Below are 27898 nucleotides of genomic sequence, written 5' to 3'. Positions count from 1 at the left end.
TCTAGCTACGGAAATTATAAAATTTAAAACCATATATTAACACAAAATACAATTTTACTATGTTCCCCCTAACTTATGACTTGCAATATTTGGAATCAGAAAAATCATCTCAATAGTTGTATGCGTTTTCACACACACAAAAATTACTTCAAAGACAAAAAAAAACAAAAACAAGAGGCTTCCATGGTGGTCCAGTGGCTACGATTCTAGGCTCCCATTGCAGGGGGCCAGGGCTCAATCCCTGGTCAAGGAACTAGATTCCATGTCCCACAACTGAGTTCAATTGCTGCAACCATAAAAATCCCACATGCCACAACCAAAGATCCTGTGTGCCACAACAAAGATCAACAATCCCACATGTTACAACTAAGACCTGGCACAGCCAAATAAATAATAAAATAAATATTTTAAAATAATAATAAAAATAAGAACCACAGAAAAGTAAACTTTAAAAAGCAAAATGCTATAAATATAAAGCACAAACCATAGAACTGAGCTTACAGATTCTATTCAGCCCTTTACTTACAAAAAAACCACCTACCCTTCCCCCTCAAATTGGAATACATTGATAAAATTCAACTGGATCTTAACTAAGCTTGACTAAGAAATCTGTAAGGGGAGAAAAGGAACAACTCCTCCTATCAAAAAAATGCCAGTTAATAAATATGGAAAGAATGAGGCAAATATAAAAATCACCATTAGAGCTCTACAATAAATAACTGCCATAGGCAAGAAAAATGGATGCTAAATTCAGTGGTTAGAAGTTTAGACACAATCTCAGAGTATCTCTCCCAAAACATTTAGTAATTACAAAGGAAAAAAATAGAAAATTTATAGTATAGGATCTTAGCAGACAACATCTAAGCCAAATGATCAAGGTTAACATCACTAGTAATGCAAATGACATCACACACTCCGTGTTAAGACGTACTGAGAAAGGCATCTCACCTCTGTGGTATACTATCCAGTAATGCATATCCTCAAGCTAATCAAGAGGAATCATTAAACCCCAACTGAAGGACATTCTAAATAAATTACATTTGACCAGCTCGATTAGAAGTGTCAAGGTCAGAAAACACAAGAAAGATTAAGGAATTGTCACAGACTGTAAGACAGTAAGAAATGACAAACAAATGCAAGGTACTATATTTGCAACTCTACTATTAAAGCATAAAATTATCTTAAAAAATGACTGGCCATCCAAAAATTAGTACTACCAAGTTTTTTTTTTTAAATCTTGTTCTCAATCAAAAACGTTAATAACAAGTTTAACCCTCCAAATAACCAAGCTCCACATAACTTACAGCTGCTTTCAAACGTCAAGTTCTCCCTCAAGAGACAAGAATCTACTATTTACTATGTTTAATCTCACTCACTTTCACTTTCTTTTACTTTCAATCTCACTTAGCTCACAGAACACTTTTGTATTGTGGTAAAATACATATAACAAATTTTACCATCTTCACTATTTTTAAATGTTCGATTCAGTGGTCTCTCCCGGTGGCACAAGTTGTAATCTGCTTGCCAATGCAGGAGATGCAAGAGATGGGGGGTCGATCCCTAGGTCAGGAAAATCCCCTGGAATAGGAAATAGCAACCCATTCCAGTATTCTTGCCTGGAGAAACCCATGTACAGGAGCCTGGTGAGCTACAGTCCATGCGATCTCAAAGTCAGACACTACTGAGTGAATGCATTCGCACACTCGAACACACAGAGAATGTTGTGAAGCTATCACTACCACCATGTCCATAGCTTTTTTCATCTTAAAAAACGAAACTCTATATCTATGAAAGAATAACATTCCACTGCCCCCTCTTACCAGGTTTTGACAACTGTTTTATGCTCTATGTATGTGAGTCTGACAACACTAAGTATCTCACAGAAATGGAATTATACAGTATTTGTCCTGTCGTGACTGGTTTATTTCACTCAGCATCATGTCCCCATAGTTTACCCATATTATACCATATATTGAGCATCTTTTTATGTGCCTATTGACCATTTATAGCTCTTTGGAGAAATGTCCATTCAAATCCACTGTCCATTTTTAAATTCAGTTGTTTGGTTTTGGCTGTTGAGTTGTAAGAGTTCTCTATATAGATATTAATATATCCATATATTAATATATCCATATATTAATATATATTGATATATATTAATATATAGATAAGAGTAAATAGATAATACATAGGTTAAGAGTTCTCTACATAGATATTAATCTTTTATCAGATAAATGATTTGCAATTGTTTTCTCCCATTTTGTGGATTGTCTTTTCTGTTGAGTGTCTTTCTTAGAATATACAAAAATTGTTTTGAACACATTTTACTTTTAAATTTTAAGAGTCTCTAATGGATAGAACTTTTTAAAATTTTTTAATTTTTTGCTCCAGTTTTACTGAGATACAACTGATCTAAGTGCTATAAGTTTAAGTGTACAGCATGATTTGACTTATATACATCATGAATGATTACCACGGTAAGTTTAGTGAACATGCATTACCTCATACAGATACAAAATTTTTAAAATAGAAAAAATTTTTTTTTTCTTTATGATGAGAACTCACAATTTACCCTTAAAAACTTTCATATATATAATGTACAGCAGTGTTAACTATCTTCATATTATACATTACATCCCCAGCACTAAAACCTGGACATTTGTGCCTTTTGACTGCCTTCATCAACTTCCCTCTCCTGACCCCCATCTCTAGTATTAACAAATCTGATCTCTTTTTCTATGAGCTTGATTCTGAAGTATAACTTATCTAAAACACTATGTTAGTTTCTGATACACAACACAGTGATCTGACATTTTTATACATTTCCAAGAGATCACCAGGAAAGACCCAATTGAATGGGTCATAATTTTCCTATTTCTTTGTATGCCTTGATTTTTTTGTTGTTGAAAACTAGACATTTGAACCTAGTAATTTGGTAACTCTGTAAATCAGATTCTCCTCCTCCCCAGGGTTTGCTGTTCTTTTGTTACTGTTATTGTCTTTTTGACTTTTATAAGTTGTCTCTGTGGTGATGACCAACCCGAGATGTAAACTTAAGGTATTTTCAGGTCTTTTCTGAGATTCTCCCTTGGGCATGTGCTATCATGTTCTAATTTCCTCCATATATGGAGATGTTTTTAAATATCTTTAGTGTCTGGCTCCCAAAAAGGGAAAAAAAACAAAAATGAAGGGGAGGAAAGGGCGTCAGCCCTTTAAATCTCTTTAAATTTCTTAGCAGTCTTTTCAGCCAGAGGAAAGGGTACAACACCAGTGGGGAGAAGTACAAAATCAATGGAGAGATGTGCAACCTATCTGATCACAAACAGCAATCAGCAATTATTTTCAACTCAAATAAGTATATGATAATACTTAACTCCATCATCTGCAGATGGTGATTGCAGCCATGAAATTAAAAGACACTTACTCCTTGGAAGGAAAGTTATGACCAACCTAGATAGCATATTCAAAAGCAGAGACATTACTTTGCCAACAAAGGCCCGTCTAGTCAAGGCTATGGTTTTTCCAGTAGTCATGTATGGATGTGAGAGTTGGACTGTGAAGAAGAATTGATGCTTTTGAACTGTGGTGTTGGAGAAGACTCTTGAGAGTCCCTTGGACTGCAAGGAGATCCAACCAGTCCATTCTAAAGGAGATCAGTCCTGGGTGTTCTTTGGAAGGAATGATGCTAAAGCTGAAACTCCAGTACTTTGGTCACCTCATGTGAAGAGTTGACTCACTGGAAAAGACTCTGATGCTGGGAGGGATTGGGGGCAGGAGGAGAAGGGGACGACAGAGGATGAGATGGCTGGATGGCATCATCGACTCGATGGACGTGAGTCTGAGTGAACTTCAGGATTTGGTGATGAACAGGGAGGCCTGGCATGCTGCAATTCATGGGGTCGCAAAGAGTTGGACACGACTGAGCGACTGAACTGAACTGAACTGAACTCCATCATCACCATTTTAACCTTCAATTCTAACTGTAAGCAAGATAAGGCAGTACTGCCAAGCATCTGTTAGGTGGATGAAGTAAGAAGCTGCTCCATCTGATTTTTCTTTCTTTGTTCTCTCAGGGCACACTCCTTCTGGAGCAAAATTTTCTGAAATTGCCCCTCTGACTTGGTACCCCAGATATTTTTATATCCCAAAGTAATGTACCACAGTAAGAATTGGACTATGACAGCTTTGCCTTACTTTCATAAAGTGCTAGAAGGCAGACTGTAAAAGGGAAGGTAGAAAGGAACACAAAGATACTGTAACGAAGAACAGACCTGACTCCACATTGGATCTATTCCTTTAGCTCTAACCTTTGTGCTTTGTTACCTGTGCTTAGTCATTCTGGCTCCGAACTGTTGTACAAAGATGTTACCTAGATACATGAGCCTGAAATATAAATGAGAGCCCATTCTCAAGGCTCCGCCTCCCAGGCTTGATCATTAAAAGGACAGCACTTTTCTATTCATATGGAGATAAAAAGATGTAAAATGAAAAAAATTTGTCTTTTTGGGGGTTTATAGGAACATTGTGACCAGATCTGTGGACTGCTGCAAAAACAAAGAATTTCGGCACCAAGACATTGGCAACAATCAGCTACCCTCACTCCCCTGTTAGCATTAAACAGGCCTAACTCCTAACTCTGGTAAGACTGTTCACTGGGACACCAGTCCTCCATCTTCTTAGTCTGCTGGCTTTCCAAATAAAGTCACTCTTCCCTGACTCTTGATTTACTGGCCTGTCATGTGGCCAGTGACTAGTATATGCCTGAACTCAGTAAAAATACCTCTAATTCAGGAATATTATCATGAAGATAAAAGTTAGGAAAGAATATAAATGGAAACTGAAAATCTAGTCACCATGCTCTGAACATTTTCCTGGCCCCCAGCAGACTAGACTGTGTATACAGTTTAAAGACACATAGGCTATGCATCTCTTACATGTCAAATTAGTAACCTGTTATATTGACAAAGACCCTGATGCTAGGAAAGATTGAAGGCAGGAGGAGATGGGGACGACAAAGGATGAGAGTCATGTGTTTGGACATGAGTTTGAGCAAGCTCTGGGAGTTGGCGATGGACAGGGAAGCCTGGCATGCTGGAGTCCATAGGCTCGCAAAGAGTCAGACAGGACTGAGAGACTGAACTGAACTGAACTGAGACTATAATTGTAATGAGCTATTTACTTCCTTGTCTGCCATCATCCTACGTACAGGAAGTTTGAACCTTTTTCAGAGCCAGGTCCAAGTCTAAGTTCATTATATTCTGAGAGTGGTACTGATTAGAAACAGATGAAACTCATCCTTTAATACTGATAAAACATTACTCTCCAGAATATGCATCATAAGCAGTAAGAAGTAGATATTGCAATGGAAAAGGAAGGCAAGTACCAACAAAAGAAAAAAAAAGGAAAAAAACAGAAGCATATTTGTTATGGTGACCTGTGATCAGGGATCTTTGATGTTACTATGGTAAAAGGTTACAACTTACTAAAGGATCAAATGATTAGCATTTTTTAGCAATAAAGTACTTTTAAATTAAGGTCAAGAGGCAGAAACTGAGATAGTTCCTAAGATTTTATCAATTATAGAACAGAACAGCTTTTTAGTCTAAAATGCCTCAAAATGATGCTGTGATGTGATTAGTTATTAGTAATTTCACAGGTAATTTATTAACAATACTAGTTGAACATGATAGATTATCTGTTTTCACAAATTAAGAGTTAACTAATTTTAATAACAAAATATTTACTGATATTCTAATATATTTTTGGAGTAGGAATCTCTATGGGAGTACATTCTACATGTTAATGCAATTTCATTGTGCAGCAGCAAAGATATTAAGAACAGTGAGGCTAGTACTACTATCATTTTAAAGCATCTTGTACCACATTAACAAGTGTCAGAAATGCTAATTATGACCTCAGGTTAAGATTTATTTAACTGCTGAAAGCTAGAAGAATAAGAGCTATTGTTCTTAACACTTTTATCATATTTCAGAAATCAAACTTTATGAGACAAGACTGCTTATCTTGAACTTTAATGAAATATATACAAAAAAAAAGTTTCACTAGAAAGTAATTCCAGTTGAGCTATTTCAAATCCTGAAAAACGGTGCTGTGAAAGTGCTGCACTCAATCTGCCAGCACATTTGGAAAACTCAGCAGTGGCCACAGGACTGGAAAAGGTCAGTTTTCATTCCAATCCCAAAGAAAGGTAATGCCAAAGAATGCTCAAACTACCGCACAATTGCACTCATCTCACATGCTAGTAAAGTAATGCTTAAAATTCTCCAAGTCAGGCTTCAGCAATACGTGGACCATGAACTTCCAGATGTTCAAGCTGGATTTAGAAAAGTCAGAGGAACCAGAGATCAAATTGCCAACATCCGTTGGATCATCAAAAAAGCAAGAGAGTTCCAGAAAAACATCTATTTCTGCTTTATTGACTATGCCAAAGCCTTTGACTGTGTGGATCACAATAAACTGTGGAAAATTATGAAAGAGATGGACATACCAGACCACTTGACCTGCCTCTTGAGAAACCTGTATGCAAGTCAGGAAGCAACAGTTAGAACTGGACATGGTACAACAGACTGGTTCCAAATAGGAAATGGAGTACGTCAAGGCTGTGTATTGTCACTCTGCTTATTTAACTTCTATGCAGAGTACATCATGAGAAATGCTGGGCTGGAGGAAGCACAAGCTGGAATCAAGATTGCCAGGAGAAATATCAATAACCTCAGATATGCAGATGACACCACCGTTTATGGCACAGAGTAAAGCAGAACTAAAGAGCCTCTTGATGAAAGTGAAAGAGGAGAGTGAAAAAGTTTGCTTAAAGCTCAACATTCAGAAAACTAAGATCATGGCATCCGATCCCATCACTTCATGGCAAATAGATGGGCAAACAGTGGAAACAGTGTCAGACTTTATTTTTCTGGGCTCCAAAATCACTGCATATGGTGATTGCTGCCATGAAATTAAAAGACGCTTACTCCTTGGAAGGAAAGTTATGACCAACCTAGATAGCACATTCAAAAGCAGAGACATTACTTTGCCAACAGAGGTCTGTCTAGTCAAGGCTATGGTTTTTCCAGTGGTCATGTATGGATGTGAGAGTTGAACTATAAAGAAAGCTGAGCACCGAAGAACTGATGCTTTTGAACTGTGGTGTTGGAGAAGATTCTTGAGAGTCCCTTGGACTGCAAGGAGATCCAACCAGTCCATCCTAAAGGAGATCAGTCCTGGGTGTTCATTGGTAGGACTGATGTTGAAGCTGAAACTCCAGTACTTTGGCCATCTGATGCGAAAAGCTGACTCACTGGAAAAGAACCTGATGCTGGGAAAGATTGAAGGCAGGAGGAGAAGGGGACAACAGAGGATGAGATGGTTGGATGGCATCACCGACTCGATGGACATGGGTTTGGGTGGACAGGGATGGACAGGGAGGCCTGGCCTGCTGCGGTTCATGGGGTCACAAAGAGTTGGACATGACTGAGAGACTGAACTGAACTGAATACAGAATAAAGAAAATTTTACCAATGCACACCTCATGACTCTCTTGTTGGTTATGCTAATCTTGAACTTAAGTGACAGACTGGGATCAACTGAAAGGAAAAGAATGTTAGGGACAACACCATAAAAGCGATTCCTAAAACAAGAGCACACTCAGGTTCCTAATTCTAGTCATTGTGGAATGGGAAAGGAGTTTTAAAAGTGCAATCAAAAAGAAAAAAACAGTAATACACAATAATCCTATGCACCATCAGAGCACTATGAAATTCCAATATTAAATTTATGTCATATTAAAACTAATACCACCAAATAAAACATTACAGTTCTATACAATGATGAGGAAAGTTGTACTCACTACTAGAATGTTTTGGTGCTTCTATTTAATCTCCTAAAATGCACTGACAAACCCCTATAACTAAAAAAAACAAAATATAAAATACTTAACTTACTTTTTCATTTTTTTAGAGTTATACTTGACTTGGTAAGCTGCCTGGATTAATTTGTCTGGACCACCATCAAACTGATGTGGAATGACCTTCTGAAAGTGCTAAGATACAACAGAAGAAAAACATAAGAATTACTTAGTGCCATTTACTACTCATTAATAAATAGTTAAATCTAAAGACATTTAAGAAATCTGGACCTGGCTTACCTGTAACATCCCTTCCATGTCGAGTTGCATCAGTTCTGCCTGATTCATCTGAAGAAGCGCTAATCCTACCCGAAACACTATTTCTAAACCCTGAAGAATCAAATTATAAAGTCAAATTTATCTTACTCTTCCACAACAACTAATCACTCAAAAGAATACTAAGGTAAACACTTAGGTACCTAAACCAGAGGAGAGCACATATTTTCTGTAAAGAGTTGGAAAACAAATGTTTTAGGCTTTAGGAGCCCTACCTATAAGTGTCATAAATGATCAACCCTGGAATTGCCGCTGAAAAGCAGACACAGACATCACATCAACAAACAGTCATAGCTATGTTCCAAGAAACTTTATTTACAGAAAGGACAGATTTGGCAGGCAAACCAGGACAGATCAGTACATGATTCATAGTTTCCTGGCTCCAGACTAACCGAATTTAGCTATGTTATATAAATTGATCTTCCCAAGATGTAATTAATAACAATTAATAACATTCTTTGGTGCTATCACTGATCACCTATCCTTACCTTCTCAGTCAAAATATAGAAGACAAAGGATCACCACTACATGTTAGTGACAATTAAGAGGACTACCTGCAAGATGTTCACGGGATAGAAGAAAATTATACTCACTTCTTCCTCTTTGGGTAACAGATGCATTGCAACAATATAAACTGTAAAGGAAATGTTAACCCTCACTAATTCTCACTAAATCAAAAAGGAGGTAATTCAGGTCTGATTAAGAGTATGGGTTCCTGATTTTGACTGCCTATGTTTGAATCTTGGTTACTATACCACTTACGTGTTATGTGTCCATACACAAGCTACTTAATCTTTCTCTAAGTATCAGCTTCTTCACCTGTCATCCATCAAATGAGGAGATGAACAGTACTCATATGGATGTTATAGGATTAAATGAGATTATCCATGCAAGCGGTTTAGCATGGAACACATGAGTCTCCTTCATTGTTCTCCTCATTGCCTAGCTCTCATTAACCCAATGATTCCTGTGCTCAGTCTGGTAAGTTGCCCACTAACTTACCTCAGACATAAAGATATCAAATATCCTTGTTGCAATTGGTAGTGGAAAAGTTGTAAGGAAGATTGTCAGAAACCATGATGATGCATACATTGAGGTATGAAAACTCTGAGACTGAAAATGCACAAAGAGCTCTGGAAGGTGCTCCTAAATAGAAGAAAGGAATTAATTAGCTAAAAACATTGTAAAATGGAGTATTTTAAGCCACACCATTGTACACATACTAAATTAGCCCTTACCAAACATAAACAAAAATTCAGGAATCATATGGAAGAAATAAGAGGCAGAAATGGACACTTTAGATAGTTACTATTTGGAAAAGGAACAAGGGAAAAAGGATGTGGAGTTGGAATTTAAAAAGTTGGAACTTTCTAATGATTTCTTAATAAGAAAAATTACAATAAATAAGTAAAATTTTTATAATTTTCTTTACTTTTCTATAAACTATAATATTTTCAAAAAAAATATTTTAAAGGAAAGATGCTATGTTGAAATACTTTCAGGTGCTATATACCCAATTGCCTATCCTAAGCTCCCTTCTCATCCGAAATACAGATACTTCAGCAACTCTAGTAATTCAAAACATAAATGACACATTAACTGAATATAAACCAAGGGAGTTTAAGGTTGATAAAAATAAGCTTACCAGTTAAAAGACAAATAAGAATCATCAAGACCTACTTTGTCTTTCTCTTTAAAATGCAAAAACATTTGGCATATCCCTTTCTTCTCATCACACATAGAAAACGTAGAGGATTTTAAAATTCCTGTGTGTAAGGCTGCCAGGGAAATGGAGATTTTTCTCAGGAAAATGGCTCTTATGCCAGCTGAATCCTTAAACTATATTCTTAAATTTTGCTTACATAATTGAAATTGAAGTAAATGGAGAATATTTATACCATTAGATCACAGGGAAAAATAGCAAATCTACTTATATAAATACAAAAATTAAATCCAGAAAGGTGAAATACTTTAAAAGTATTTTTTACTTGGTTTTGATTCCTCTCTTTCTCTTCACCCTCAGTCAATAAGACTGTGAATCTTAAATTAGCAATATAAAAGGATAGAAACAGTAATTTTTTTTAAGATTACAGGCTAGCAGAAAAAAGTGAGATGAAAGGCAGTAAAGAAAGGTACGGGAACAGCAGGGGAGAGGATTGAAAGAGATGAGAGACCATCTCAAAGGAAATGAATTAATACCAGCGTCCAAATGTCATGGGCTTCTTGTAGGAGAGCATAACCTACATAAAATAATGTCATCAACACAGCATAATAAATAAACTCATGCATCTAGGTTATGATATATTTGGCACAAATGTTTAAGATTTGAACATAAAAATTGTAGTAAAGTTCTAGATGATCTACCTGGGACAGCACCTAACTGGGAAGTAAAGTCTAAACTGTGGATTAACGGACCAACAAATAATCATGTAATCAAAACAGTGATTTTTTTTTTCAGTTGCTTTAATGCTTTTAACATTGTATTTGCTTAGTTGTCACTCAAACCAAGATGACAAAAAATGTAAGGGCAGTATGTTTTTGGTTAACACCACAGTTTTACCTGTATCATGCATTCAAACTGGTACATACAAAGGCCTAATTCTGCCATACTTGGTTTAAAAAGTTCACGAAGTCTATAATCTTGCATTAATTTAACAAATACACAGAAAGCTTCTTCTTCTGGCATCTACATTAGGAGGAAAAAAAAGCAACACATATTAATGTTCTTTGATAAACAAATAGGCTAAATACATTTAAACTAAGTACTCATCCAACTATAACCACTGTTTTGAGTGCCAAGTGATGTAATATTAAGAGCAATGGACTAGGAATCAGAAGATTCTAATTTCCCATTCTATCACCACCATTGAGAAATTAGGCAAATCTTACAACTGAGACCAGCTGCCTCACTTGCCTAACTCATGAATTTAATCAACAAATATTCATTTAAAGCCAGATACTTCTCTCTCTCTCTCTCTCTCTCTCTCTCTCATATACCAGTGAACAAAATAAACAGCCTACTTTCAGGGAGTTTGAACCTTCCAGTAGGGGGAGATAAGATAGTACATGGTGGGTTAGTCCCCGGTGACCCACCCTGTAGCCTGACAGGCTCCTCTGTCTATGGGATTCTCCAGGCAATATATGGAATAATCAATTAATACATGTCAGATGGTGCAAAGTGCTATGAAAATAAGACAAAGTAAAGCAACAGGGAATCCTGGGGAGATACATTCTATTTATTTATAGGTAGGTCAGAGAACATCTCTTGATAAGGTAACATTTGAGCAGAATACTGAAAGTAATGGAACAACTGAGGGAAGAACAGTGCTGAGAGAATACAAATGTCTTGAAATGGAATCACGAGTGGCATGCTCAAGGAACAATAAACACGGGACTACTAAATTAGGAGTGATGTTACAAATGAAAGTATGGTTATAGAGGAGAAATACAACAAACCAAATCATAGGATTTTAGAAGCCACTGTAAGGACTTGAACTTTTATCTTAAGTGAGATGGGAGGCTTTTCAAGGGTTCTGAGCAGAAATAATAGTGTATAAGTGTTAAAAGAACTAGTAAAATAAGTTTTTCCAAAAAATCTGTAATTAGGGTTTTAAAGGTTTCAATTTCACATTTTGTGTATAACTCACTAGATAACTACATCAACTAAGATACTGAATATAAAAGCTCTGTAGAGTTACACAGATATTAAATTTAGACACATAACATACAAATTACTGTGTGGTCTTTTTTTTTTTTTTGTCATGCAAAAAAAAGATCTGAGTTCTCCAAACAGGGGTGGAACCCGTGCCCTGGGAGCATACAGTCCTAACCACTGGACTGCCAGGGAATTTCTTGTGTATTAAGATAAAATTTTCTACTATTCATTCACTCACATTATACCAGTGTGTTTCAAAAGAGGAACCCTCAAAAGGTCTCTAAGCACTTTTCTTATTGAAGACTACATTTATTAACAATACATTTTCCCTGGCCTCAACACAGGGAATGAACAGGAGCCAAGAACTACTCTTAGCCAAACTCATCCTTCCTTCCTTCCTCCCAACACATATCTTCATTAATCCTATCAAGCTTTATTGCCTCACTGATTTTTATGTCAGTCACTATAAGAAGCCCAATATCCTAGAATGCTCATCCCATGTGGTTCCAGGGCTCCCATAATCTACCCCATTTCTAACATGCCGTAAACCTTTTACACAGCACTTTCTGGAACTAATAACCTGCCATCAACAAAATATCCTGTCTATACCCTCAATCTCTTCACCAAATGTTCTTTCACTGTCTTTCTCTAAGTGAAACCTGACTTCCCCCTAAGGATACTTCAAAACCGAAATGTGGCTGTCTCCTGAGGAGGCTGTTTTCTCTCCCTCAGCACTGGAAGAGGGCAGGCGTAGAGACGCACATGTCCCTCCTTGGACCTCAATGCCTCACTGCCACTAACTGCCCCTTCTCTCTGATACACATTTTCTCTATGACACTGAGTTAATAAGAATCATGTCTTTTGCAAAGGTCTAGTGGGGACACTATCTACCCAATTTTAAAGCAGTACTAAGATGTACACAAAACATATACCCAGTACTCTTAACTATTTTAACACCATGTACTAAATAAGCTAACTTGCAAAAACATTTTATCAGACTCTGAGTTATATTTCTAAGCTAATATGTGGGAGGCAAAGTAGCATTAGGGTATAAAGAGAATAGCTTTAGAAACAGACAGGACAGCTTTTGAATCTGCTTGCCGACATCTTCTAGCTTCTAGTCCCGAGCTGTTAAATGGTTACTGTTATGGTAGTATTTTAGCTGCCACTAACAATAATAGTTGAGTAAATCAATCACTGAAAGACAATGACACTACCAGCACCTGCAGTGTCTTGAAGAAAAGTATGATGACCCCCTATAGGAGTCCTAGAGAGCTAGGTCAGATATTGTGAGACTCATATCTCAAGCAGGGAAAAAACTGCTCTTCTATGTGCAAAAGAAATAAAAGGTTATTTTGAAGTGATGTAAAAGGAACAGAATTGTGACAAAAATCAATAAATTGGTAACAGGGATGTTTGAGTTCAATAGTGAAAGGTCTACTAATAGTAACCAATTACAAATTAGGAATATCACAACTTTGGAGAACAGATATATCTCAACATTAATAAATCTAGTTTTAGGGTTTTTTGTTTTTTAAAATAAACCAAATGTCACCTAGAAATGGGAAAATATCTTGCAACAATAACTGAGGGCAGTTATAAAACCAAGTAAAAATCAGTCAAGTAAGCCAAGGTCTCTGAAAGGTTTTTTGCTACTGAGAAAAGAAGTGTGTATATTCCTATTCTTGACAGATAGAGAGCTTTGAGGCTTAGGTAGAATTGTTATGAAATTGAAGCAAAGGCATGGGAAACACTTTTTTTGGTGGGACCCATAATTCTCCTGTCAATGGTTGTGGTCCTTGTCGTCAACAAAAAAGTCCGAAATGCATTACCTGGGTGCAGTCTCAAAAATGACAGAATGATCTCTCTTCGTCTTCAGGGCAAACCATTCAGTATCCCAGTAATCCAAGTCTATGCCCCAGCTAGTAATGCTGAAAAAGCTGAAGATAAACGGTTCTATGATGACCTACAAGACCTTCTAGAACTAACACCCAAAACAGATGTCCTTTTCATTATAGGGGACTGGAATGCAAAAGTAGGAAGTCAAGAAACACCTGGAGTAACAGGCAAGTTTGGCCTTGGAGCACAAAATGAACCAGGGCAAAGGCTAACAGAGTTTTGCCAAGAGAACATACTGATCATAGCAAACACCCTCTTCCAACAACACAAGAGAAGACTCTACACATGGACATCACCAGATGGTCAACACTGAAATCAGATTGATTACATTCTTTGCAGCCAAAGATGGAGAAGCTCTATACAGTCAGCAAAAACAAGACCAGGAGCTGACTGTGGCTCAGATCATGAATTCCTTATTGCCAAATTCAGACTTAAATTGAAGAAAGTAGGGAAAACCACTAGACCATTCAGGTATGACCTAAATCAAATCCCTTATGATTGTACAGTGGAAGTGAATAATAGATTCAAGGGATTAGATCTGATAGACAGAGTGCCTGATGAACTATGGACGGAGGTTCATGACATTGTGCAGGAGACAGGGATCAAGACCATCTCCAAGAAAAAGCAATGCAAAAAGGCTGTCTGAGGAAGACTTACAGATAGTTGAGAAAAGAAGAGAAGCTAAAGGCAAAGGAGAAAAGGAAAGCTATACCCATCTGAATGTAGAGTTCCATAGAATTGCAAGGAAAGATAGGAAGTCTTCCTCAGTGATGGATGCAAAAAAAATAGAGGAAAACAACAGAATGGGAAAGACTAGAAATCTCTTCAAGAAAATCAGAGATACCAAGGGAACATTTCATGCAAAGATGGGCACAATAAAGGAAAGAAACGGTAAGGACCTAACACAAGCAGAAGATATTAAGAAGAGGTGGCATGAATACACAGAAGAACTATACAAAAAAGATCTTAATAATTCAGATAATCACGATGGTGTGATCACTCATCTAGAGCCAGAAATCTTGGAGTATGAAGTCAAATGGACCTTAGGAAGCATCACTACGACAAAGCTAGTGGAGGTGATGGAATTCCAGTTGAGCTATTTCAAATCCTAAAAAAAGATGTTGTTAAAGCACTGCACTTAATATGCCAGCAAATTTGGAAAACTCAGCAGTGGCCACAGGACTGGAAAAGGTCAGTTTTCATTTCAATCCCAAAGAAAGGCAAGGCCAAAGAATGCTCAAACTACCGCACAATTACACTCATCTCACGTGCTAGTAACATAATGCTGAAAATTCTCCACTTCAACAGTATGAGAACCGAGAACTCCCAGATGTTCAAGCTGCATTTAGAAAAGGCAGAAGAACCAGAGATCAAATTGCCAACATCTGCTGGATTATAGAAAAAGCAAGAGAATTTCAGAAAAACATCAACTTCTGCTTCACTGACTAAAGGCTAAAGCCTTTGACCGTGTGGATCACAACAAACCGTGGAAAATTCTTCAAGGGATGGGAATATCAGACCACCTTATCTGCCTCCCGAGAAACCTGTATGCAGTTAAGAAGCAACAGTTAGAACCAGACATGGCACAGCAGACTGGTTCAAAATTGGGAAAGGATATATACTGTCACCCTGCTTATTTAACTTATATGCAGAGCACATCATGTGAAATGCCAGGCTGGATGAAGCACAAGCTGAAATTAAGATTACCAGGAAAAATATCAACAACCTCAGATATGCAGAGGCCACCACCCTTTTGCAGAAAGTGAAGAGGAACTAAAGAGCCTCTTGATGAAGGTCAAAGAGGAGAGTGAAAAAGCTGGCTTAAAACTCAACATTCCAAAAATGAAGATCGTGGCATCTAGTCCCATCACGTCATGGCAAATAGATGGGGAAACAGTGGAAACAGTGGCAGACTTTATTTTCTTGGGCTCCAAAATCACTGCATATGGTGACTGCAGCCATGAAATTAAAGATGCTTGCTCCTTGGAAGAAAAATTATGACAAACTTAGCATACTAAAAAGCAGCAACATTACTTTGGCAACAAAGGTCCATCTAGTCGAAGCTATGGTTTTTCCAGTAGTCATGTATGGATGTGAGAGTTGGACTATAAAGAAAGCTGAGTGCCAAAGAATTGATGCTTTTGAACTATGGTGTTGGAGAAGACTCTTGAGAGAGTCCCCTTGGACTGCAAGGAGATCCAACCAGTCCATCCTAAAGGAAATCAGTCCTGAATATTCATTGGAAGGACTGATGCTGAAGCTGAAACTCCAATACTTTGGCTACCTGATGTGAAGAACTGACTCATTAGAAAAGACCCTGATGCTGGGAAAGATTGAAGGCAGGAGGAAGAAGGGGACAACAGAGCATGAGATGGTTGGATGGCATCACTGACTCAATGGACATGAGTTTGAGCAAGCTCCAGAAGTTGCTGAAGGACAGGGAAGCCTGGCATGCTGCAGACCATATAGTCACAAAGAGTTCAACACTACTGAGCGACTGAACAACAGTAACAGTGGAGAAACACAGTTTCTGATTCCTACACTGCTCTTATCTACCAAGATATGTGACCTTGGGCAAGTCACGGAACTTTTATGCATGTCTACCATGTGTCAAACACCATGCTAGCCTATTACATATAATATCTTATATAACCCTCATAATGAATCTAAAAGTAGAAGTAGTACCTAATTATGGCTATGAAAAGGATGTTAAAATAATCTAGCCCAAGATTATAGGACTCAGTGTAAAACTGAGTTGCAAAAACAAGCCTATATGACTCAAAAGTTATCTCCAAGGTTTCTTTTCAAGTTATATTTCAATCTGAGACTTAATACAGATAGACTTTTAAAAAAATTTTCAATAACGCTGAATAGATAATACCACATGCTATTTCCTGTCAAAGCTATGTCCTGTCATTGACTTCCAAAAACACCCCACCCAATATAAGCCACTGCCAATGGAAACATGTTTATCCTTAAGGCAGCAGAAGTGACTGAGTACCTGTATTTTTGAGCCTATAATAAGAGAGGTGTAACAAGCCCTCAGTTCTGTGACAAATAAAAGTACTGTATAAACTTCCAAAGACATTGTATATCGTAACTATGATTTGTGTGTGCATGTAGCCTTGCTACACAGTATGGGGAATCTTAGTTCAATCAGGGATCAAACCCACCAGAGAAGTCCCATAAAGTAAGATTTCTATACAAACACTTTAATCAGTCCTCCTTAGCTGGGAAAAGACTATTCCTCATTAAATACAGACATATAAGATTCCAAGTGTAGATAAGACGAAATTTGATTTAGTGGTAGGATATTTACTATGTGTTATTTTCAACATGTTTAATATTTTAAATTGCAAACTAAACATTCTTATTTAGATTATGCTTAGGAGAAAAACACCCAAAATCCACTTACTAAAAACAAGGATGATTTTTAAATTCTCCAACTTTAATACTTATATAACTTACCTGCATAAGCAGCAATCCAACTATAAAAGCACTTCCTTGACAGTAACCAACCTCACGATCCACTAAAGAATATGCCTAAAAAGTAAAAAATGTTGTTCAAAATACTTTATCATGATATAGCATACCTTCCTTCTCTAAAAGCCTAAAAATACTGAGGTGGGTTAAAGACCATTTATTTTTTAGAGAAGCTCTTGATTCCTTTGCTGTAGATGCTCTTACCCTATATGATTTACTACATAAAATTTTCTTTTGATGATTTATGAATTAGGAACTGTCAGCTCTTAAGGACAAGAAAATAAAGGAATTTGTACTCAGGAAGTGGCAAAGCTTAAAAATCATTAAAAATATGTAGCTGATAGAGTAAAATTTGAGTAGGATGACGGTAAAGCATTGACAAAATAGATACGGTTTAACAAGAAATCATAATTTCACAGGGGTAGCTAAAAGGGAAAGGAATTATGCAGATAGAAAATAGAAAAGACAACATTGAAGAAAAAATTACAATGCCACAGACTTTCAAGGGTGAGGAGCTCTTAGTGATGCTGGCCATGGCAAACAGAAAATCTGCTCCCAGATTGTGAAACTCATAGAAGATGAATTACTCATTTTCATGAAGGGTCTTCTCTATGGTATGTATAGTCATTTATAGCTTATTTGACTTCAACTAATACCAAGCAATGTAAGGAATTTTCCAAGAGTTCTTCAAATCAGACAGCAACCTAAACATCAGAATTAAAGTCAAAATTATGCTAAAATCAAATTGATTGCCGAAGCAACTGATTACTAGAATGAGTTCGTACCTCATTATGAGAAATATTTAATTTCAACATAAGAATTTATTTCATCCCCCCCCCAAAATGAATAAATAGAACTTACCTTCATTACATTAAACAAAACTTCCTGTCCAAGGCTATCTTTTTCCTTAAAAAAATTGTGTTCAGGATAAGTTCTAGCAATGTCCCTTCGGATCAATTTTTCACAAGGTGAGGTCATTTTCAGGAGTTCTGAATACTGATCCTTAATTGGCATACTTTGTGCACTGCACAAAAGTTGCCAAACTATTGCTCTAAAATGATGGGGTATCCCTTTACGAACAAGTTCCTAAAAAATAAAAATAAAAATGTTTAAATGACTTATTTAGGCTTCCTACCTTGAAAGCCATGGGGATTGGAAGCTGGAGTGGAGCAGATGACTTTTAAAAAAAAATTTTTTTTTTTTACTTTCTCAAATTTTAATTCACAAAGCTACTTTTATAATAAGACTGCTAAGTCACTTCAGTTGTGTCCGACTCTGTGCGACCCCAGAGACGGCAGCCCACCAGGCTCCCCCATCCCTGGGATTCTCCAGGCAAGAACACTGGAGTGGGTTGCCATTTCCTTCTCCAATGCATGAAAGTGAAAAGTGAAAATGAAGTCGCTCAGTCGTGTCCGACTCTTAGCGACCCCATGGACTGCAGTCTACCAGGCTCCTCCGTCATGGGATTTTCCAGGCAAGAGTACTGGAGTGGAGTGCCATTGCCTTCTCCGTATAATAAGACTACGGAACTTTTTAACCAAAGCTAAGATTTGGCTAAGATACTGATGTATTGTGTTCTGATCAGAGGAACAACAATGCTGTGGATAAATTCCTGTCATTTCACTCAGAGTATGGCCTCTCAAGGTATTAAGGAACTGATAATCTGCAGAGCTGTGAATGACAGATAGCATGGTAACCATGATCTTTCAAAGGGCTGTTTTATGCTTTAAAAAAAAAAAAAGTAAAATAATGATAACTGAAGGATTTTGGATGTCACCACTTCATTTCTGAATCTATATTTCTACAGTTAGGAGACTTTTATAATAGCTGATAGCTGCAAATCAAAACTTCTATTGGCACAATTGAAGAAAACATATAAAGCGACCTCTTCATCATAGCAACTGGGAAGTACTAGAATCCAATTTTTTTTTTTTAATCTTCTATCAATCTCTGCCTGATGGGATAAGAGGAAGAACTTCAGCAAAGAATATGAATACCTTAACTTGTTTCTCCTTCTTTTTGCGCACATCTTCCCATTCATTAACAACTCTTCCCCAAAGAATCCAAGAGTCTTCTTCAAGGTGACTGAGGTTGCTAGAGGCTGATGAACTTGACACCAGGGAGGAGCCACTGTTCCTTCTTGATCCATTTACAGATCTTAAAGACTTACTATCTGTCTCTAACAATCTAAAATATAATTAAAAATTGTTCAAGATCTCACAGTGACACTAGATGACAATATTAGAGGAAACACACTGACTAAAACCACCCACCCAGGCCAGGCACCATAGTAACTATCTGCATGAGTTAGTTAGACCACAGGAGGTCTCAGTAAGGAACATGGAACTAATAAGCCACCACCAATTGGAAGAGTTCAGGAAAGGCCAAAAGGAGACAGCACCTGTCCTACCACCTCCCAGGATCCTGACATCCATCTTGCCTGAGCAATGGGTATGCCACCAGGAAGGACTCGTTTTCGAGAGTGATTGGCCAGAAACAACCCAGAAACTAATCTCATCAATGCAAAACATGAGACAGCAAGCCACACAGCAGAGCAGTCCTCCTGGGTTCCCTTACCCTCCTGTTCTCTGCCCAGGTGCCCCTCTAGCTTTGCCAGCATATGCACCTCCTTGGACAATCCATTTCCGAGTGTTAGACAAGAGCCCACTCTCAGGCCCTGGAAGGGGTCCCCCTTCCTGCAACAACATGATGATACTTAAGGGCTTCACTACAGCAATTTAGCCGTAGTTTTAAAATATATGTAATTCTAAAAATATTTGGTTGACATCTACAAAATTAATTGCTATATATTTTTTCTACTAAGAATAGCAATTTAAAAATTTGATAAAGTAAATTATGTTAAATATTTTAGTGCCATTAGTCCCATCATAATTTCCCTTTATCTCCACTAAAAATTCAAATTAGAAGAAGTCTTCTGGGGAGAAATTCACTGAGAACGCTTCAGGAAAAAAGAAACTGTACTTGGAAGAGGTATTAACTAATTTTATGGAAGAACTAATCCTAACATGTTTAAAATGTGTCTAGGACTAAAAAAGTACGGCAGACACACAAATTAATCAAATCTTTGTCTCTTTCAATTTTGCTTCACCCAGGCATAACTGATCTGCCCAAACAAAAGAGTGTTTTGTCTGGCTCAAGCAATGTTTTGTGTAAAAAAAAAACAATTACTAAAACTAAAATTAGAAGATTTCATTTGTTTATATACCCATACATTTGTGTGTGTGTGAGTGTGTGTGTGTGTGTGTTAGTTGCTCAGTCATGTCCAACTCTTTGCGACCTGATGGACTGCAACTCACCAGGCTTCTCTAGGCATGGGATTTTCCAGGCAAAAATATCAGAGTGGGTTGCCATTTCCTTCTCCAACATACATTTGTATTTACAATTCTGGATCTCTTAAAAAATAAAAAGGGCAAAACTAGCCTATATTCCAGAAAAACAGGGTATAGCAGGGTAGAAGCTTCTCCCTTTAAATAAGAAAGGACTTTAATCCACTGACTCTCCATAAACCCTACTATCTCCCAGAAACTCAGGCCAGCTAACAGCTGTCATTTATCACTGGACATGCACTTTTAAATTGAGACCTCTTCACTGTTAAGGCCCTTAAGGCCTCTTCCTTATCTGTAGAAAGACAGGTTAAGATAATTTCAAAGATCCATTCCATAACTCAATACAACATCAAATCCATTACTTCTTTCACGTGTAAACAGGCTATCAAAAAAAAAGGCTGGAAAATGTGGCTCTATCATTATTAAGATGTAAATTACATGCCATGGGGTCCTAAAACATCTATTTAACATGGATACTATTTACTTCCAGTAACTCCTTCAGAAAATCATCTGCTTAGACAAAAAATGCTCCCAATATTAATTTATGATGTATAAAAACTAATAAAGAAACATGAGTCAAATTATATTTAGAAGACTATAAAAAATCCTTTGCAAGCCACATTTATGTCTTACTCACCTTTATATCCCTTTATATTGTCTTTGTATTTAGCTCAAAACAAAATACACTGAAAACTGACAGAATTGAAATAAAACTCAAACCCCCATATTAAAGAAAAAAAACTTCAAATACGAGGTGATCAAACTCAATAACACAATAATATAAACTAAAACACTTTCCTTATTCATGGCATAATTTAATACATTTTTTTCATGGCAACAGTAAATGAAATAAAATGTCCCAAATATTGCCAGAAATAGAAAAATTTATAAAACAGCTAAATTCAGGGTCAATTATTTGCTATAAATAGTCTTTATCAGAAAAAAACTAATTAATGATAAAGTTTTGCTTTAAATACTGTTTTTTCCATAGATATTATTTTAATAAGTCCACAATATAACTTATGAAAAAATAAGTGTATGTATACAAGTAATTTTATGTATGATTCTAAACCTCAAGATTTATAAATGGAATACAGAAACAAACTTTACAGAAATAACCTGAATCCAAGTTCATTTCACTTAATTATTCATTGAATGCTTGCTAACTTCCCTTGTGGCTCAGCTGGTAAAGAATACTCCTGCAGTGCAGGAGACCTGGGTTTGATCCCTGGGTTGGGAAGATCCCCTGGAGAAGGGAAAGGCTACCCACTCCAGTATTCTGGCCTGGAGAATTCCATGGACTGTATAGTCCATGGGGTCACAACGAGTCTGACACGACTGAGTGACTTTCACTTTTTTAGGATTCCCTGATGGCTCAGACAGTAAAGTGTCTGCCTGCAATGTGGGAGACCCAGATTTGATCCCTGGGTCGGGAAGATCCCCTGGAGAAGGAAATGGCAACCCACTCCAGCACTCTTGCCTAGAAAATTCCATGGATGGAAAAGCCTGGTGGGCTACATTCCATGGGGTCGCAAAGAATCGGACACAACTGGGCGACTTCACTTCACTATATGACAAACAATTAAACTGCACCACTACCATTAATACAGACATGCAGTTAAAAAGGAAATACTGGTGTTTCCTAAACTAAACAGAAATCTGAGATATAATGAAAGCATAAATGAAAAAGTACCTAAAAATAAGGGTGTTTCGTTTATTTTTTAACAGTCAGAAAGGTCTCAGAGATCTCCATGTTATAACTTTTAGGATAAGCAGGAAAACCAAATGAATTCATGGGTGGATTAGAGAAGAGAGTTAAGCAGTTCATCTTCAGAGGACAATGCAATAAGTACTATAAATATACAAAACTTTGAAAAACATTACAAATGAAAGATTCCAAGTACACACATTACATTATTTAAAGATATTATCCCTACCTTAATTCACATAATACCAAAAAAAAAAAAAAAAGACTCAAAATGGACAACAGACTTGAATATAAAAACTAAAACTATAAAACATCTTGAAGAAAACAGGAAAAAGTCTTCACAACCTTGGAATAGGCAAAATTTATTAATGGGACACAAACATTAACCATAAAAGAAAAAAATTGACTAAAAAATACTAAATTGCATTTCAAATTTTAAAAGCTCTACATTTAAGAAAATGAAAAGGTAAGCCACAAACTGAAAAAAAAAGATATCCTTAACATATGCATCTGACAAAAGACTGGCATCCAGAATACAGGAAGAACACTTACAGTTGATAATTAAGAAGGCAAACAACACATTTTTAAAAATGAGTAAGAGATTTAAACTGACACCTTCCAAAACAAAATAGTCAAGTGGCTAATAAGCAACTTAAAAACATTCAACATCCTTAGTCACCAAAGAAACACAAGTTAAAACCATACTATGTATACAATCAGCATGGCTACAATTTTAAAGACTGGCCATACTAAGTGCTGCCAAAGATGAGACCAATTGTGACTTTAATATATCCATGTCAGTAGTAAGTAAGAGTTCAACCACTATGAAGACTATTTGGCAATTCTTTATAAAGTTGAATACCTTTTTATACGACAGTAAGAAAAATGAAAACCTACATCCACAAAAAGACTTACAATTTAAAGTTCAGAAAAGCTTTATTCATAAAGTCCAGAAACAACCCATATATCCAGAAAAATAAATGGTCAAATTGTGATACATTTATTCACTGCAACATCACTCAGACACAAACTGCTGCTGATACATAACATTAATCTTATAAACATTAGGTGAAAGAAGTGAAGAACAGTGTTACTTGCTCAGTCCTTTCCATCTCTTTGCAACCCCATGGACTGTATGGAGCCCACCAGGTGAAAGAACCCTGATGCAAAAGAGAACATACTACTTGATTCCACTTACAAGAAGTTCAAGAACACATACACTACAGAAGAAAAGCCTTTCTAAATATGACACCAAAAGCACAGGTAAAATAAAGAATATATTTAAACTGGACTCATCAAAATTTTAGATGTTCTGTACCTCACTGGATGCCATTAAGAAAGTAAAAAGAAAACCCACAGAATGGGAAAAACTATGCACAATCCATAAGATTTCTATCTAGAATATATAAATAACCCTTACACAACTCAATACTAAAAAGATAAACCAATTAAAAAATGGGCACAGAATAAGAACAGATAATTCTCCACAAATATATATAATTGGCCAATAAACACACAGAAAGATGCTCGACATCACTAATGATTAGGGAAATGCCAATCAAAACATAACAACACACTACTTCGCAGTACGGCATTATAGTATGGCTATAATGAAAAAGACAACAACAAGTGTTGGTGAAGATATGGAGACATAGGAACCCTCAGACACACTGATGGGAATATAAAATAGTAAAATCACTGCAGAAAAAAAGTCTGGCAATTTCTTAAATGGTTAAACATTGAATTACCACACAAACCAGCCATTCCACTCCCAGGTATATATTAAAGAGAAATGAAAATCTGTGTCCACACAAAACCTACATAACAAGTGTTCATGGCAATATTATTCATAATAGCTAGAGTGGAAACAATCCAAATATCCATCAAGTACTGGATGGATAAAAACACTGGTATATCCATAAGGTATAGTATCATTCAGTCTTGAAAAAAAATGAAGCAGAGATACAGGTTACAACATGGATGCTGGAACATGGAACCTTGAAAACATGCTAAGTGAAAGAAGCCAGTCACAAAAGGAAACATGTTTTATGACTCAATTTATATTCAATACCTAGAATTCAGAAAGTAGATAAGCTGTTGCTGAGGACTGGAGTGGGAGTAAGGGGAACAAGGAGGGATGGACAGTTGCTGCTAATGGATATAGTTTCTTTGGGGGGGTGATGAAAATGTTCTAAAAATGATTGTGGTGATGACTGCAAAACTCTGTAAATACATAAAAAACCACTGAATTACACACTTCATATGGGTGAACTGCACAGTATATGAATTATAGCCTCACCAAAAAGAATAAGCAAAATATACCCACAGCAATAAATATCAGAAGAAAAGTTTCTGGTGGAGGAGTTGCTAAAAGGGGCACAAATAAATTTCTAAGATGAAAAAAACTGTCTACATCTTAATGGGTATGGGGGTTATACACAGGTGTATATATCTGTTAGGTGTTTGTATCTGTTAAAGCTCAAACTGTACACTTAAGAACTGTGCATTTCTCTCTTGCAAATTATATATCAACCAACCTAGAGCCAGACATTCTGGAATGCAAAGTCAAGTGGGTCTTAGGAAGCATCACTACAAACAAAGCTAGTGGAGGTGATGGAATTCCAGTTCAGCTATTTCAAATCCTAAAAGACGATGCTGTCGAAGTGCTGCACTTTGGAAATTTGGAAAACTAAGCAATGGCCACAGGACTGGAAAAGGTCAGTTTTCATTCCAATCCCAAAGAAAGACAATGCCAAAGACTGCTCAAACTACCACACGATTGCACTCATCTCACATGCTAGCAAAGTAATGCTGAAAATTCTCCAAGGCAGGCTTCAACAGTACATGAACCATGAACTTCCAGATGTTCAAGCTGGATTTAGAAAAGGCAGAGGAACCAGAGATCAAACTGTCAACATCTGTTGGATCATCAAAAAAGCAAGGGAGTTCCAGAAAAATATCTACTTCTGCTTTATTGACTACACCAAAGCCTTTGTGTGACCACAACAAACTGTGGAGAATTCTTCAAGAGATGGGAATACTAGACCACCTGACCTGCCTCTTAAGAAATCTGTATACAGGTCAGGAAGCAACAGTTAGAACTGGACATGGAACAACAGAATGGTTCCAAATAGGGAAAGGAGTATGTCAAGGCTGTATATTGTCACCCTGCTTATTTAATTTCTATTCAGAATACATCATGAGAAATGCTGGGCTGGAAGAAGCACAAGCTGGAATCAAGATTGCCGGGAGAAATCTCAATAACCTCAGATATGCAGATGACACCACCCTTATGGCACTAAGTGAAGAACTAAAGAGCCTCTTGATGAAAGTGAAAGAAGAGAGTGAAAAAGTTGGCTTAAACCTCAACATTTAGAAAATTAAGATCATGGCATCTGGTCCCATCACTTCATGGCAAATAGATGGGGAAACAGTGGAAACAATGCCTGACTTTATTTTTCTGGGCTCCAAAATCACTGCAGATGGTGACTGCAGCCATGAAATTAAAAGATGCTTACTCCTTGGAAGGAAAGTTATGACCAACCTAGACAGCATATTGAAAAGCAGAGACATTACTTTGCCAACAAAGGTCCATCAGGTAGAAGCTATGGTTTTTCCAGTAGTCATGTATGGATGTGAGAATTGGACTATAAAGAAAGTGAGCACTTAAGAATTGATGCTTTTGAACTGTGGTGTTGGAGAAGACTCTTGAGAGTCCCTTGGACTGCAAGGAGATCCAACCAGTTCAGCCTAAAAGAAAGCAGTCCTGAATATTCATTGGAAGGAGTGATATTGAAGCTGAAACTCCAATACTTTGGCCACCTGATGTGAAGAACTGACTCATTAGAAAAGACCCTGATGCTGGAAAAGATTGAAGGTGGGAGGAGAAGGGGACAACAGAAGATGAGATGGTTGGATGGCATCACCAATTTGATGGACATGAGTTTGAGTAAACTCTGGGAGTTGGTGATGGACAGGGAGGCCTGGCGTGCTGCAGTCCATGGGGTCCCAGAGTCAGACACAACTGAGCGACTGAACTGAACTGAATGGTGGCTCAGAAGGTAAAGAATCCACCTGCAGTGCAGGAGACCTGGGTTAGATCCCTGAGTTGGGAAGATCCCCTAGAGAAGGGAATGGCTACTCACTCCAGTATTCTTTTCTGAAAAATTTCATGGACAGAGGAGCCTGGTGGGCTACAGTGCTTGGGGATGCAAAGAATCAGACAGTACTGAGCAACTGACACTTTCACTTTTCACTTTCATAAAAATTTATTAAAAATATTATCTCTGGTTAATGACATTAGGGATAGTAAGAATTAGGTGAGAAACTACTGCTTTATATTACTGAAAGCCCTTCAGAACTTTTTTTAAAACCATGATTATAACATGATCACAAAAACAGTGACTATTTTTGATATATTAAGTGTATCTATTTTGTAAACAAAGGAAGGTATAAACACTACTTTCTCTTTTTTCAAATTTGTTGGTCATTCTATCAAAATTTAGAATTTTCCAAGTAAAAACTTTAGAATTTTTTTCAATGCTATGGATATAATGAAGTCCTTCTGTCTGAGAGAATGAGAACATTTTCCAGAAGTAATACTTGAGCTGATACTATCAAGTCTCTCTCCACTAGCTACTTAATCATGGTATGTAGGAAAAGAATTTACATACTCGTTAAAATATGTAGACTTTACAGAATGTGTAGTTAGAATCATACTTTTCTATTTATTTTTGCTAAAAGCAGTGATTCTTTTTTTTTTTTTTTAATCACCTCAGGAAGACTCCTAGACAGGTTGCAACCTAGTTTCAATTAAAATACTCTTGACATGGTAGTAAAGGCATAATGCCTGAAAATGTGAGCAGTTTTCTAAGACTATGTAGCCAGGCACCTGAGAAAGTGGTAATAAAGTGTTACTCAGAGGTCTGTGAGCTAGTGAGAAGTCTATTCAAAAGTTACTCATTTACCTTCCTTTCCCCAGAGCACATGGGTTCCCTGCCTTGCAAGGATTTACTGCAAAAAAAAAAAAAAAAAAAAGGAAGCTACCTTCCCATCCCATCATAATTTTCTTATGACTAAAACAAGAAGAAATCCATTGAATTAAAGGAAAAGTATACTGGCCTGGTAGGAACATTGTAGGTGATAATCAAAGGCATTCTCCATAGGCAGGTGTGGCCTGGGGCTACACAATAACTGAGAGACCTAAATTTATTCATCCTCCTAGAATGCTGCAAGACTAAGGCATCAGAGCTTGGATTTCTACTGACTGGGGAATAAATATATAATCTGCAGTCTTCCACCTAAACAACTCCAACTTTCTGTACCTCCAGCTCTAAGGGTAGCATTCAAAGTAGCTGCAGTTCCACATTATCTGAGGTGGGGGTGCTAAAGCCCATTGTCAGCTGGACTTCCAATAGTATTAAGGATGGAAAATGTCTAAGATTCTTTGACTGCAGAAGCTTAGGATACTTGGCAGAGAGAAAGCATTTCCAATTCCAATTCTCTAAAGTGAGAACAACACTTTGTTGGTATGTGCCAACAAAGAGAGTAACTGGGTCTTTAGGTCTTATTTTAGAGATTATCTTCACCATATTCTTGCAACTGAGAAC

The 27898-nt window shown here is 37.0% G+C and overlaps 1 protein-coding gene across 12 annotated transcripts in view; it reads right to left on the bottom strand.

Annotated features, from left to right (window-relative positions):
* The window catches only part of EVI5 (ecotropic viral integration site 5), a 239151-nt gene that overhangs the window by 132461 nt on the left and 78792 nt on the right, over positions 1–27898 (bottom strand). For 11 of the 12 annotated variants that reach the window (XM_061411190.1, XM_061411185.1, XM_061411186.1 and 8 more), the window contains exons 3-9: positions 19232–19421; positions 18096–18320; positions 17220–17294; positions 10758–10883; positions 9200–9343; positions 8162–8251; positions 7959–8056 (exon numbers count right to left, since the gene is read on the bottom strand). In XM_061411190.1, coding sequence (XP_061267174.1) covers positions 7959–8056; positions 8162–8251; positions 9200–9343; positions 10758–10883; positions 17220–17294; positions 18096–18320; positions 19232–19421 — 948 coding nt within the window. The remainder of the gene's footprint in view (positions 1–7958; positions 8057–8161; positions 8252–9199; positions 9344–10757; positions 10884–17219; positions 17295–18095; positions 18321–19231; positions 19422–27898) is intronic. The other variant, XM_061411187.1, reaches the window with a different exon arrangement.

Source organism: Bos javanicus, chromosome 3 (genome assembly GCF_032452875.1).
Source record: "Bos javanicus breed banteng chromosome 3, ARS-OSU_banteng_1.0, whole genome shotgun sequence".
Lineage (NCBI taxonomy): Eukaryota > Metazoa > Chordata > Mammalia > Artiodactyla > Bovidae > Bos > Bos javanicus.
The sequence above is the reverse complement of the archived record's forward strand: the minus strand, read 5'-3'. Positions and strand labels throughout refer to the sequence as shown.